The following is a 16,151-nucleotide window of genomic DNA, read 5'->3' on the forward strand; positions in this document are numbered from 1 at the left end:
CTGGATGAAAAATAACTGGGAGACTAGTCAGGATAGAGGGAAAGATGAATGCAGAAGTGTACAGAGACATCCTGGATGAAAACTAACTGGGAGACTAGTCAGGATAGAGGGAAAGATGAATGCAGCAACGTGCAGAGACATCCTGGATGAAAAATAACTGGGAGACTAGTCAGGATAGAGGGAAAGATGAATGCAGCAACGTGCAGAGACATCCTGGATGAAAACTAACTGGGAGAGTAGTCAGGATAGAGGGAAAGATGAATGCAGCAACGTGCAGAGACATCCTGGATGAAAACTAACTGGGAGACTAGTCAGGATAGAGAGAAAGATGAATGCAGAAGTGTACAGAGACATCCTGGATGAAAACTAACTGGGAGACTAGTCAGGATAGAGGGAAAGATGAATGCAGCAACGTGCAGAGACATCCTGGATGAAAACTAACTGGGAGACTAGTCAGGATAGAGGGAAAGATGAATGCAGCAACGTGCAGAGACATCCTGGATGAAAACTAACTGGGAGACTAGTCAGGATAGAGGGAAAGATGAATGCAGCAGTGTACAGAGACATCCTGGATGAAAACTTTCCCATCCAAGCTGATGGAGTTGAGAGGTGGTGCAAAGAGAAGGAGAGACAGTGCCAAAGATAGGTGTGCCAAGATTGGTGTTGAAAAAGACTTGAGGGGTAATTGCTGTCAACCAAGTTTTGAACAAAGTACAAATATAGTCAATTGTATTGTTGATCCTTTCAACTTGATGTTCAATGCATCATTTGATGTGCTTTGCAAAATTCAGGTGAACTTGATGCAATAGGTCTGAATCTCCCATCATACCCAGACTTTGTGGACACTTTTATTTATTCATACATTTGCAAGATTAAAGACAAACACTTTTCACACGTGTGCGTGCATGTGTGAGACAGAGAGAGAGAGAGAGAGAGAGAGAGAGAGAGAGAGAGAGAGAGAGAGAGAGAGACATAGAGTGTGAGACAGAGTGTGTGTGTGTGCGTGCGCGTTTGTTTGTTTGAGTGTGTGTGTGCGTGCGCACGTACCTGCTGCAGGTCAGCAATGGAGTAGAGATGAATGTGTTGGAGCAAATACTCTCGAGGGAATATTCTGTGGAGGACAGGAAGTAACATGGTGTGAGTGTACCTAATCAAGTGGCCTGTGTGTTGGTGAGTCATCAGCTAGGGTGTACCTAATGAAGTGGCCTGTGTGTGAGTCATCAGGTAGGGTGTACCTAATGAAGTGGCCTGTGTGTTGGTGTCGTCAGGTAGGGTGTACCTAATGAAGTGGCCTGTGTGTTGGTGTCGTCAGGTAGGGTGTACCTAATGAAGTGGCCTGTGTGTTGGTGAGTCATCAGCTAGGGTGTACCTAATGAAGTGGCCTGTGTGTTGGTGAGTCATCAGCTAGGGTGTACCTAATGAAGTGGCCTGTGTGTGAGTCATCAGGTAGGGTGTACCTAATGAAGTGGCCTGTGTGTTGGTGTCGTCAGGTAGGGTGTACCTAATGAAGTGGCCTGTGTGTTGGTGTCGTCAGGTAGGGTGTACCTAATGAAGTGGCCTGTGTGTTGGTGTCGTCAGGTAGGGTGTACCTAATGAAGTGGCCTGTGTGTTGGTGTCGTCAGGTAGGGTGTACCTAATGAAGTGGCCTGTGTGTGAGTCATCAGGTAGGGTGTACCTAATGAAGTGGCCTGTGTGTGAGTCGTCAGGTAGGGTGTACCTAATGAAGTGGCCTGTGTGTGAGTCGTCAGGTAGGGTGTACCTAATGAAGTGGCCTGTGTGTTGGTGTCGTCAGCTAGGGTGTACCTAATGAAGTGGCCTGTGTGTTGGTGAGTCATCAGCTAGGGTGTACCTAATGAAGTGGCCTGTGTGTGAGTCATCAGGTAGGGTGTACCTAATGAAGTGGCCTGTGTGTTGGTGTCGTCAGGTAGGGTGTACCTAATGAAGTGGCCTGTGTGTTGGTGTCGTCAGGTAGGGTGTACCTAATGAAGTGGCCTGTGTGTTGGTGTCGTCAGGTAGGGTGTACCTAATGAAGTGGCCTGTGTGTTGGTGTCGTCAGGTAGGGTGTACCTAATGAAGTGGCCTGTGTGTGAGTCATCAGGTAGGGTGTACCTAATGAAGTGGCCTGTGTGTGAGTCGTCAGGTAGGGTGTACCTAATGAAGTGGCCTGTGTGTGAGTCGTCAGGTAGGGTGTACCTAATGAAGTGGCCTGTGTGTTGGTGTCGTCAGGTAGGGTGTACCTAATGAAGTGGCCTGTGTGTTGGTGTCGTCAGGTAGGGTGTACCTAATGAAGTGGCCTGTGTGTGAGTCATCAGGTAGGGTGTACCTAATCAAGTGGCCTGTGTGTTGGTGAGTCATCAGCTAGGGTGTACCTAATGAAGTGGCCTGTGTGTGAGTCATCAGGTAGGGTGTACCTAATGAAGTGGCCTGTGTGTTGGTGTCGTCAGGTAGGGTGTACCTAATGAAGTGGCCTGTGTGTTGGTGTCGTCAGGTAGGGTGTACCTAATGAAGTGGCCTGTGTGTTGGTGAGTCATCAGCTAGGGTGTACCTAATGAAGTGGCCTGTGTGTTGGTGAGTCATCAGCTAGGGTGTACCTAATGAAGTGGCCTGTGTGTGAGTCATCAGGTAGGGTGTACCTAATGAAGTGGCCTGTGTGTTGGTGTCGTCAGGTAGGGTGTACCTAATGAAGTGGCCTGTGTGTTGGTGTCGTCAGGTAGGGTGTACCTAATGAAGTGGCCTGTGTGTTGGTGTCGTCAGGTAGGGTGTACCTAATGAAGTGGCCTGTGTGTTGGTGTCGTCAGGTAGGGTGTACCTAATGAAGTGGCCTGTGTGTGAGTCATCAGGTAGGGTGTACCTAATGAAGTGGCCTGTGTGTGAGTCGTCAGGTAGGGTGTACCTAATGAAGTGGCCTGTGTGTGAGTCGTCAGGTAGGGTGTACCTAATGAAGTGGCCTGTGTGTTGGTGTCGTCAGCTAGGGTGTACCTAATGAAGTGGCCTGTGTGTTGGTGAGTCATCAGCTAGGGTGTACCTAATGAAGTGGCCTGTGTGTGAGTCATCAGGTAGGGTGTACCTAATGAAGTGGCCTGTGTGTTGGTGTCGTCAGGTAGGGTGTACCTAATGAAGTGGCCTGTGTGTTGGTGTCGTCAGGTAGGGTGTACCTAATGAAGTGGCCTGTGTGTTGGTGTCGTCAGGTAGGGTGTACCTAATGAAGTGGCCTGTGTGTTGGTGTCGTCAGGTAGGGTGTACCTAATGAAGTGGCCTGTGTGTGAGTCATCAGGTAGGGTGTACCTAATGAAGTGGCCTGTGTGTGAGTCGTCAGGTAGGGTGTACCTAATGAAGTGGCCTGTGTGTGAGTCGTCAGGTAGGGTGTACCTAATGAAGTGGCCTGTGTGTTGGTGTCGTCAGGTAGGGTGTACCTAATGAAGTGGCCTGTGTGTTGGTGTCGTCAGGTAGGGTGTACCTAATGAAGTGGCCTGTGTGTTGGTGTCGTCAGGTAGGGTGTACCTAATGCAGGGTCTCCACTTCAGTCATCATTTTTGCGCTACAGAAAGTTCTGGATGACTTCATCTCCTGACTTCTTGTGTTTGAGATGTCATTACTGCCACAAGTGGTGGAAAAGTGTACTAGAGCTGAGAAACACATCTCTACAATGGGCCCCGGCCCTATGGTTAAGAGCCAAGTTGACAAAGGGATGCGGCGGTACCTGCGTCGTAGGTCCTCTGCGACGGCGGCGCGGCAGCTGAACAGGTACGCTCGCAGCGATTGAAGGCGCTGGCGAAGGCGCAGCACCACGCGGAGCGGCTCGCAGTGCTCGTACAGAGCAGGGTTGAGCTGCTGGATGTCCAGCAGCGGCTCCTCGTAGACAAACTCCAGGAACTCCTTGGCCTGTTTGGACACCTGCAGAGCAAAGGTGTGTCATCAAGGCTGGTGGTGTGGTGTGTGGGCAGGTGACGCACCTTATGCTTGCGCGTGTCCCAGTTGTGCAGCAGGCGTGCGGGGATGAGGAAGGTGTGGTCCCGGTGGCAGCTCTGGCAGTAATACCAGCCACTGTAGCGGCACACCTTGGCCTTGCCTCTGGACACACCCACTGGGCGCTGGCAGCCTGATGATGTCATCACAGGAAGCATAGTTATGACAGGAGCCATCACACTGCTGTCATGCAGGGGCCACTGCTAACCTGAGTCCTTCTTGTGGCCCCTCTATGTCTGCCAGGAGCCATCACACTGCTGTCATGCAGGGGCCACTGCTAACCTGAGTCCTTCTTGTGGCCCCTCTATGTCTGCCAGGAGCCATCACACTGCTGTCATGCAGGGGCCACTGCTAACCTGAGTCCTTCTTGTGGCCCCTCTATGTCTGCCAGGAGCCATCACACTGCTGTCATGCAGGGGCCACTGCTAACCTGAGTCCTTCTTGTGGCCCCTCTATGTCTGCCAGGGGCCACTGCTAACCTGAGTCCTTCTTGTGGCCCCTCTATGTCTGCTAGGAGCCATCACACTGCTGTCATGCAGGGGCCACTGCTAACCTGAGTCCTTCTTGTGGCCCCTCTTGGACATTTGCTTCAAAGGGGAACTGCACTTTTTTATTTGGTCTGTCATTCACAGTCCTTATGTAGGACAAGAACACATTTATTATTATTATTATGCATTCTAACTAGTAAAACACAGCAAGTAAGAGGTGGCTAACAATGCAGGTAATGAGAGTACACTATTGAGTCCATAAAGCCTGTCCAAAAAGCGCCAACAATACTCCATTTACATGTCATGACCTGAATATTAGTGATATTGTTATTATCAGTGCTAACACAGAGGGACTACTTTTAGAGAGCTAACTAGCTTATGCTGCTATATTGACATATTGAGCTGCTGCATCGCCTCTGAGTTGGTGAAAGTTAATTCTGGATGTCTCTCACCTGGATAGTAGAAGGTTGTGGACATAAACCCACAAGTTGATCAACTTTGACATCCAACTTAGATCTGCAGATGGCCAGAAAGACACAGCAACACCCACTTCTTTATACCCTCCATGAGGATGATGATGAATTGTTGATGTAAATGGGAAGATATAAACATCCCATCAGTCTTTATCCCAGTGAGAGCAGACATTGTACAGTAAGTGGTTGTTTTATTACGTTTGTGTATCTTGTTTAGCACTTAGCAATACTGCTACATGATGCTTAGTGTTTGACTAAAGCTGCATCTGTTTAGCTTCTAAAACTAGTAGATCATCCTCCTTATAGCCAGGCTCAAAAATAGAAGTTTCTGGATCATCATTTGTCCCAAAGTAGTCTTTGTTGTCTCTCATCAAGTCTGCCATGATTAGTAGACTTGTTGTTGTTGAAGGGAAAGTGAGCGTTGTGATGCGTCTGACATTATTACTTAACGTGATCAAAATATGTAAATATGACATGTTATTATGAATGTTACTAGATACTACATCTATACTTACAGAGTGTATATAACACTTTAATGGAGGTGTTTGGATGTTTTTAGAGCACTTTTATAGATTGACTCTCATTACCTCCATTTTGCTAGTGTTTATTTACCATTTATTTACAATGCATTAAAAACAACAACATGTGTCTTACATAAGGATTGTGAATGACGGACACGTTGCCAAAAAGTGCAGTTTCCCTTTAAAGCCAGCATTTTGTTCAAATATCCTGCTGTCTGTGAGGCCGTGAAGGTGTCCTGACTCGTGACGGCATGAAAAGGCAAGAAAAAGAGAGGTGTGTGTGTCACCCTAAAAGTTGAAAAGACATTTATGAAGTCAAAGGTTTCTGAGCCCTTGCAAGGCCGGTGGGCGGGGCTTGGCAGCGCTTTAACGAGATAACCTGCCGTTAAAAAGGTGTGACTTTATGGTCCTGCAATAAATGACTCCCAAATCTAGTCAATCATGAAGATACTAGAGCAGAGGTCAAGATGTTGGCGACACGTGTGAAACGTCTGCATGACACAAGACATCAACGTCTCTCCAGAAGTAGTCACAACACACCTGAGCAACTACTGATAAATGACGTAATAATTGACACGAGTCACATGATAAATGACATAATAATTGACACGAGTCACATGATAAATGACATAATAATTGACATGAGTCACATGATAAATGACATAATAATTGACATGAGTCACATGATAAATGACATAATAATTGACACGAGTCACATGATAAATGACATAATAATTGACATGAGTCACATGATAAATGACATAATAATTGACTTGAGTCACATGATAAATGACATAATAATTGACACGAGTCACATGATAAATGACATAATAATTGACACGAGTCACATGATAAATGACATAATAATTGACACGAGTCACATGATAAATGACATAATAATTGACACGAGTCACATGATAAATGACATAATAATTGACACGAGTCACATGATAAATGACATAATAATTGACACGAGTCACATGATAAATGACATAATAATTGACTTGAGTCACATGATAAATGACATAAGAATTGACACGAGTCACATGATAAATGACATAATAATTGACATGAGTCACATGATAAATGACATAATAATTGACACGAGTCACATGATAAATGACATAATAATTGACTTGAGTCACATGATAAATGACATAATAATTGACATGAGTCACATGATAAATGACATAATAATCGACTTGAGTCACATGATAAATGACATAATAATTGACACGAGTCACATGATAAATGACATAATAATTGACACGAGTCACATGATAAATGACATAATAATTGACTTGAGTCACATGATAAATGACATAATAATTGACACGAGTCACATGATAAATGACATAATAATTGACTTGAGTCACATGATAATTAACATGATAATCTCATCTTCTAGCAGTAACATCTTCCTGTTTGTGAAGAGAGTATACTGTACATCATGTGAAATATGTTTCATGATAAATATAACTCTCATCTTCTATTGGAGCCAGGGGAAGATAAATGGCAATTCAAACGCAGCTCAAAAGGTCCACGCCCATTGTACCTCCGGGGGGGTGGGGGGGGGGGGGGGGACGCGCGCTTCACTTTGACCTGGGCAGGGTGAGTGGGTGATGGGGGGTGGGGGGGTCAGCAGGCTTTCATCTGCAGCACACCTCTGAGTGTGTGTGTGTGTGTGTGTGTGTCGCTTTGATGTGCTTTCTTTCACTCTGACAAAACACTCCAACCTGCACCACTGTGTGTGTGTGTGTGTGTGTGTGTGTGTGTGTGTGTGTGTGTGTGTGTGTGTGTGTGTGTGTGTGTGTGTGTGTGTGTGTGTGTGTGTGTGTGTGTGTGTGTGGTGGATGAAGAGATGTTCCAACCCAAAGTTCTATTCTGAATGTGCCAGGGTCACCAAACCTGATGGTGAGTGTGTGTCTTCTCAATGAAAACATCAATTCCCAGGTGTAATTAGCAGAGTACATTCTGATGTTAACGAGGTGTGTGTGTGTGTGTGTGTGTGTGTGTGTGTGTGTGTGTGTGTGTGTGTGTGTGTGTGTGTGTGTGTGTGTGTGTGTGTGTGTGTGTGTGTGTGTGTGTGTGTGTGTGTGTGTGTGTGTGTGTGTGTGTGTGTGTGTGTGTGATGAGTTGAAAGGAAGAGAGTGAAAAAGAGCAGCAAACATGAAAGAAGCTGGTAAAGTGGGCGGAGCTATGAAGATGAAGGAGGAGCACTTTCAGGATGTTGTAGATTCTGAAGGTGTCATGTGACTCTCACCTGCACACCTGAAGCTCTGCGCCGTCAGTCCTTTCTCCAGGGTGACACAGGTGAGAAGACTGAGGAAGCTGGTGGTGACCGACTGGCGTTTGGCTCTTTGGGCGTCTCTCTGCCTTCTCTCTCGGGACCTCAGCAGCGCCCCCTGCAGGGCCGGAGCTGCACCCACTTCCTCCTGCGCCGCCACCACCTCCCTCAGGGCCTCGGTCCACTCCTGAGCCGCGAGGGCGGTGTCCGCTCGGAGTGGCAGCGTGTGGTCGGTGAAGGCCGCCTGGAAGCGGTCGGCATGATGTGGGTGGGGCTGCACGCCCAGGCAGGATGTCAGCGGGTACTGGCGGACAGGATGTGACACGGACCCGCGGCCCTCGGTGGAGAAGGCCTGCAAAGTGGTTGTGGTCAGGACAAATGTGAAGGTCCTCCAGTTGTTCTGGTCCAGCAGCTGGTGCAGCAGTCCTGCTTTAAGGACGTCCTGGCGCCGCTGGTTGAACAGAGGCAGCGTGGTCGGTCTGCTCGGCGGCCGGGGAAACGCTCCGGCCGAGGCATCGCTGTCCCTGTCGGACCTTGACGGCGAAGGGGGCGACACGCGGTTCTCCTGCCTGACCGCCTGCACCTTGTCCCACATGAGCCGCCTCCACTCCGTGGCCTCCCACTGGCTGCCCGCCCTCAGCTGCACCCGCGTGCTGTTGAAGAACACGGCCTGCAGCGTTCGCGGGTCGGCGAGCAGGCCCGCCTGGCCGCACGGCGCCGGCGACACCACGCTGTGGCAGTGCGACAGCGAGTAGGCGTTGCCCAGCTGGCGGTTGGCGCTGCTGTCCAGCGTGTAGAGGCGGAGCTCGCAGGGCGTCAGCTCCACGTGACGGGAGGTCCAACGTCCTCGCTGGCCTTCACGATGCTCCATCTCAGCCTGCTTGACCACGATGCTGCTGCCCTTGTCACCTGCTACACAACACACATATACTTCACTGTCGGCACATGACCAACTATGTCACATGACCAACTACGGCACATGACCAACTATGTCACATGACCAGCTACGGCACATGACCAACTATGTCACATGACCAACTACGGCACATGACCAACTATGTCACATGACCAGCTACGGCACATGACCAACTATGTCACATGACCAACTACGGCACATGACCAACTATGTCACATGACCAGCTACGGCACATGACCAACTATGTCACATGACCAACTACGGCACATGACCAACTATGTCACATGACCAGCTACGGCACATGACCAACTATGTCACATGACCAACTACGGCACATGACCAACTATGTCACATGACCAGCTACGGCACATGACCAACTATGTCACATGACCAGCTACGGCACATGACCAACTATGTCACATGACCAGCTACGGCACATGACTAACTATGTCACATGACCAACTACGTCACATGACCAACTATGTCACATGACCAACTACGGCACATGACCAACTATGTTACATGCCCAACTACGTCACATGACCAACTATGTCACATGACCAACTACGTCACATGACCAACTACAGCACATGACCAACTACAGCACATGACCAACTACGTCACATGACCAACTACGTCACATGACCAACTACGTCACATGACCAACTACAGCACATGACCAACTACGTCACATGACCAACTACGTCACATGACCAACTACGTCACATGACCAACTATGTCCCATGACCAACTACGTCACATGCCCAACTACGTCACATGACCAACTACGTCACATGACCAACTACAGCACATGACCAACTACGTCACATGACCAACTACGTCACATGACCAACTACATCACATGACCAACTATGTCACATGACCAACTACGTCACATGACCAACTACGTCACATGACCAACTACGTCACATGACCAACTAGGTCACATGCTTCATGTCACATGACCAACTACGTCACATGACCAACTACGTCACATGATCAACTAGGTCACATGCTTCATGTCACATGACCAACTAGGTCACATGCTTCATGTCACATGACCAACTATGTCACATGACCAACTAGGTCACATGCTTCATGTCACATGACCAACTACGTCACATGACCAACCACGTCACATGACCAACTACATCACATGACCAACTATGTCACATGACCAATTACGTCACATGACCAACTATGTCACATGACCAACTACGTCACATGACCAACTAGGTCACATGCTTCATGTCAAATGACCAACTAGGTCACATGCTTCATGTCACATGACCAACTACGTCACATGACCAACTAGGTCACATGCTTCATGTCACATGACCAACTACGTCACATGACCAACTACGTCACATGACCAACTATGTCACATGACCAACTACGTCACATGACAAACTACGTCACATGACCAACTACGTCACATGACCAACTATGTCACATGACCAACTACGTCACATGACCAACTAGGTCACATGCTTCATGTCACATGACCAACTAGGTCACATGCTTCATGTCACATGACCAACTACGTCACATGACCAACTAGGTCACATGCTTCATGTCACATGACCAACTACGTCACATGACCAACTACATCACATGACCAACTACGTAACATGACCAACTACGTCACATGACCAACTATGTCACATGACCAACTATGTCACATGACCAACTAGGTCACATGACCAACTACGTCACATGACCAACTAGGTCACATGCTTCATGTCACATGACCAACTACGTCACATGACCAACTAGGTCACATGCTTCATGTCACATGACCAACTACGTCACATGACCAACTACGTCACATGACCAACTATGTCACATGACCAACTACGTCACATGACTAACTAGGTCACATGCTTCATGTCACATGACCAACTAGGTCACATGCTTCATGTCACATGACCAACTACGTCACATGACCAACTAGGTCACATGCTTCATGTCACATGACCAACTACGTCACATGACCAACTACGTCACATGACCAACTACATCACATGACCAACTACGTCACATGACCAACTACATCACATGACCAACTATGTCACATGACCAACTATGTCACATGACCAACTATGTCACATGACCAACTAGGTCACATGCTTCATGTCACATGACCAACTACGTCACATGACCAACTAGGTCACATGCTTCATGTCACATGACCAACTACGTCACATGACCAACTACGTCACATGACCAACTACATCACATGACCAACTACGTAACATGACCAACTACGTCACATGACCAACTACATCACATGACCAACTATGTCACATGACCAACTATGTCACATGACCAACTATGTCACATGACCAACTAGGTCACATGCTTCATGTCACATGACCAACTACGTCACATGACCAACTAGGTCACATGCTTCATGTCACATGACCAACTACGTCACATGACCAACTAGGTCACATGCTTCATGTCACATGACCAACTACGTCACATGACCAACTAGGTCACATGCTTCATGTCACATGACCAACTACGTCACATGACCAACTAGGTCACATGCTTCATGTCACATGACCAACTAGGTCACATGCTTCATGTCACATGACCAACTACGTCACATGACCAACTAGGTCACATGCTTCATGTCACATGACCAACTACGTCACATGACCAACTAGGTCACATGCTTCATGTCACATGACCAACTACGTCACATGCTTCATGTCACATGACCAACTACGTCACATGACCAACTAGGTCACATGCTTCATGTCACATGACCAACTAGGTCACATGCTTCATGTCACATGACCAACTACGTCACATGACCAACTAGGTCACATGCTTCATGTCACATGACCAACTACGTCACATGACCAACTAGGTCACATGCTTCATGTCACATGACCAACTACGTCACATGACCAACTAGGTCACATGCTTCATGTCACATGACCAACTACGTCACATGACCAACTAGGTCACATGCTTCATGTCACTGTCCACATTGTCCACCATACAATGATATTTGTGGACAATAGTGGTGAGGTCATCACTGGTGGAAGTGGGTCAGTGGCTAAAAGATGGCCAGTGCTAACATGTCAGAATCAGAATGAGAACTACAGAGCAGAGCTGATAACAATACAGAGCAGAGCTGATAACAATACAGAGCAGAGCTGATAACAATACAGCTACAAAATGTGATCCCTCCTTGAAGGCAACAATTGCCTTGACCTTAAAAAGTTCAAATTTGAGGCCTGATATTTATATAGAATGATTGAGTTGTATGCTATATGTTCCTCTTAAGACAGAATGATTGAGTTGTATGCTATATGTTCCTCTTAAGACAGAATGATTGAGTTGTATGCTATATGTTCCTCTTAAGACAGAATGATTGAGTTGTATGCTATATGTTCCTCTTAAGACAGAATGATTGAGTTGTATGCTATATGTTCCTCTTACGACAGAATGATTGAGTTGTATGCTATATGTTCCTCTTACGACAGAATGATTGAGTTGTATGCTATATGTTCCTCTTAAGACAGAATGATTGAGTTGTATGCTATATGTTCCTCTTAAGACAGAATGATTGAGTTGTATGCTATATGTTCCTCTTAAGACAGAATGATTGAGTTGTATGCTATATGTTCCTCTTACGACAGAATGATTGAGTTGTATGCTATATGTTCCTCTTACGACAGAATGATTGAGTTGTATGCTATATGTTCCTCTTACGACAGAATGATTGAGTTGTATGCTATATGTTCCTCTTAAGACAGAATGATTGAGTTGTATGCTATATGTTCCTCTTACGACAGAATGATTGAGTTGTATGCTATATGTTCCTCTTAAGACAGAATGATTGAGTTGTATGCTATATGTTCCTCTTAAGACAGAATGATTGAGTTGTATGCTATATGTTCCTCTTAAGACAGAATGATTGAGTTGTATGCTATATGTTCCTCTTAAGACAGAATGATTGAGTTGTATGCTATATGTTCCTCTTAAGACAGAATGATTGAGTTGTATGCTATATGTTCCTCTTAAGACAGAATGATTGAGTTGTATGCTATATGTTCCTCTTAAGACAGAATGATTGAGTTGTATGCTATATGTTCCTCTTAAGACAGAATGATTGAGTTGTATGCTATATGTTCCTCTTAAGACAGAATGATTGAGTTGTATGCTATATGTTCCTCTTAAGACAGAATGATTGAGTTGTATGCTATATGTTCCTCTTAAGACAGAATGATTGAGTTGTATGCTATATGTTCCTCTTAAGACAGAATGATTGAGTTGTATGCTATATGTTCCTCTTAAGACAGAATGATTGAGTTGTATGCTATATGTTCCTCTTAAGACAGAATGATTGAGTTGTATGCTATATGTTCCTCTTAAGACAGAATGATTGAGTTGTATGCTATATGTTCCTCTTACGACAGAATGATTGAGTTGTATGCTATATGTTCCTCTTAAGACAGAATGATTGAGTTGTATGCTATATGTTCCTCTTAAGACAGAATGATTGAGTTGTATGCTATATGTTCCTCTTACGACAGAATGATTGAGTTGTATGCTATATGTTCCTCTTACGACAGAATGATTGAGTTGTATGCTATATGTTCCTCTTAAGACAGAATGATTGAGTTGTATGCTATATGTTCCTCTTAAGACAGAATGATTGAGTTGTATGCTATATGTTCCTCTTAAGACAGAATGATTGAGTTGTATGCTATATGTTCCTCTTACGACAGAATGATTGAGTTGTATGCTATATGTTCCTCTTACGACAGAATGATTGAGTTGTATGCTATATGTTCCTCTTAAGACAGAATGATTGAGTTGTATGCTATATGTTCCTCTTACGACAGAATGATTGAGTTGTATGCTATATGTTCCTCTTAAGACAGAATGATTGAGTTGTATGCTATATGTTCCTCTTAAGACAGAATGATTGAGTTGTATGCTATATGTTCCTCTTAAGACAGAACGATTGAGTTGTATGCTATATGTTCCTCTTACGACAGAATGATTGAGTTGTATGCTATATGTTCCTCTTAAGACAGAATGATTGAGTTGTATGCTATATGTTCCTCTTAAGACAGAATGATTGAGTTGTATGCTATATGTTCCTCTTACGACAGAATGATTGAGTTGTATGCTATATGTTCCTCTTACGACAGAATGATTGAGTTGTATGCTATATGTTCCTCTTAAGACAGAATGATTGAGTTGTATGCTATATGTTCCTCTTAAGACAGAATGATTGAGTTGTATGCTATATGTTCCTCTTACGACAGAATGATTGAGTTGTATGCTATATGTTCCTCTTACGACAGAATGATTGAGTTGTATGCTATATGTTCCTCTTAAGACAGAATGATTGAGTTGTATGCTATATGTTCCTCTTACGACAGAATGATTGAGTTGTATGCTATATGTTCCTCTTACGACAGAATGATTGAGTTGTATGCTATATGTTCCTCTTACGACAGAATGATTGAGTTGTATGCTATATGTTCCTCTTAAGACAGAATGATTGAGTTGTATGCTATATGTTCCTCTTAAGACAGAATGATTGAGTTGTATGCTATATGTTCCTCTTAAGACAGAATGATTGAGTTGTATGCTATATGTTCCTCTTACGACAGAATGATTGAGTTGTATGCTATATGTTCCTCTTACGACAGAATGATTGAGTTGTATGCTATATGTTCCTCTTAAAACTCACTGTTGGCTTTGTGGAGTCACGCCAGCTCTAAACTAAACAAGATGGATGCTAATCCAGCTGTCTGTTCCATATAAGAATGGCGAAGGAAGCGCATGGTTAAGCAGAAAGTGGAAGGAGTGTGCTGCTTGGCACTTGAAGGAACAAACATGGCAGTTCTCTCCACCTTCTCTGTAACTCAGCAGGGTGTCATGTCATCCAGCAATTAGCTTGAAGAGCTGCAGTTGGCACAACAATAAATCACTGACTTGAACACAACAAGACTGCTTTCATCTGTCAGAGTGTAAGTGAGGGCCTTTACTTCCACATTTGTCACCATCCATCTTCTCCAACGCCGTGTTAACAAAGCTAAAATATGCAAATGACACACAGCGGAGAGGAAAACTACCCCCCTCAATTAGACTGGACTACTGGACGCTTGGGGGAGCGAGAGGAAAAGTGACCCCCCTCAATTAGACTGGACTACTGGACGCTTGGGGGAGCGAGAGGAAAAGAGCCCCCCTCAATTAGACTGGACTACTGGACGCTTGGGGGAGCGAGAGAAAAACTACCCCCCTCAATTAGACTGGACTAGTGGACGCTTGGGGGAGCGAGAGGAAAAGAGCCCCCCTCAATTAGACTGGACTAGTGGACGCTTGGGGGAGCGAGAGGAAAAGAGCCCCCCTCAATTAGACTGGACTAGTGGACGCTTGGGGGAGCGAGAGGAAAAGAGCCCCCCTCAATTAGACTGGACTAGTGGACGCTTGGGGGAGCGAGAGGAAAAGAGCCCCCCTCAATTAGACTGGACTAGTGGACGCTTGGGGGAGCGAGAGGAAAAGAGCCCCCCTCAATTAGACTGGACTAGTGGACGCTTGGGGGAGCGAGAGGAAAAGAGCCCCCCTCAATTAGACTGGACTAGTGGAGGCTTGGGGGAGCGAGAGGAAAAGAGCCCCCCTCAATTAGACTGGACTACTGGACGCTTGGGGGAGCGAGAGGAAAACTACCCCCCTCAATTAGACTGGACTAGTGGACGCTTGGGGGAGCGAGAGGAAAAGAGCCCCCCTCAATTAGACTGGACTAGTGGATGCTTGGGGGAGCGAGAGGAAAAGAGCCCCCCTCAATTAGACTGGACTAGTGGACGCTTGGGGGAGCGAGAGGAAAAGTGACCCCCTCAATTAGACTGGACTAGTGGACACTTGGGGGAGCGAGAGGAAAAGTGCCCCCCTCAATTAGACTGGACTAGTGGACGCTTGGGAGGGCGAGAGGAAAAGTGACCCCCTCAATTAGACTGGACTAGTGGACGCTTGGGGGGGCGAGAGGAAAAGTGCCCCCCTCAATTAGACTGGACTAGTGGACGCTTGGGGGGGCGAGAGGAAAAGTGACCCCCTCAATTAGACTGGACTAGTGGACGCTTGGGGGAGCGAGAGGAAAAGTGCCCCCCTCAATTAGACTGGACTAGTGGACGCTTGGGGGGGCGAGAGGAAAAGTGCCCCCCTCAATTAGACTGGACTAGTGGACGCTTGGGGGGGCGAGAGGAAAAGTGACCCCCTCAATTAGACTGGACTTCACTTCCACTAAGAAGAATGTGTTGTCAAATAGTGAGACAGTATTATATGAAGTACACAAAGTCATCAACAACTTGCTTGTCAAATAGTGAGACAGTATTATATGAAGTACACAAAGTCATCAACAACTTGCTTGTCAAATAGTGAGACAGTATTATATGAAGTACACAAAGTCATCAACAACTTGCAGTGTTATGCATGTTGGTGCACCACCAAGACAAAATGATAACCACC

General features: G+C 45.9%; 1 protein-coding gene across 2 annotated transcripts in view; it reads right to left on the reverse strand.

Annotated features, from left to right (window-relative positions):
* LOC133663122 (pleckstrin homology domain-containing family M member 3-like) overlaps window positions 1–16,151 on the reverse strand; it is a 42,352-nt gene that overhangs the window by 16,670 nt on the left and 9,531 nt on the right. The window contains exons 3-6 of one of the 2 annotated variants that reach the window (XM_062067356.1): window positions 7,712–8,644; window positions 3,954–4,099; window positions 3,701–3,894; window positions 1,048–1,111 (exon numbers count right to left, since the gene is read on the reverse strand). In XM_062067356.1, coding sequence (XP_061923340.1) covers window positions 1,048–1,111; window positions 3,701–3,894; window positions 3,954–4,099; window positions 7,712–8,644 — 1,337 coding nt within the window. Of the gene's footprint in view, window positions 1–1,047; window positions 1,112–3,700; window positions 3,895–3,953; window positions 4,100–7,711; window positions 8,648–16,151 lie in introns of both variants that reach the window. The other variant, XM_062067355.1, reaches the window with a different exon arrangement.

Source organism: Entelurus aequoreus, linkage group LG13 (assembly GCF_033978785.1).
Source record: "Entelurus aequoreus isolate RoL-2023_Sb linkage group LG13, RoL_Eaeq_v1.1, whole genome shotgun sequence".
NCBI classification, from domain to species: domain Eukaryota; kingdom Metazoa; phylum Chordata; class Actinopteri; order Syngnathiformes; family Syngnathidae; genus Entelurus; species Entelurus aequoreus.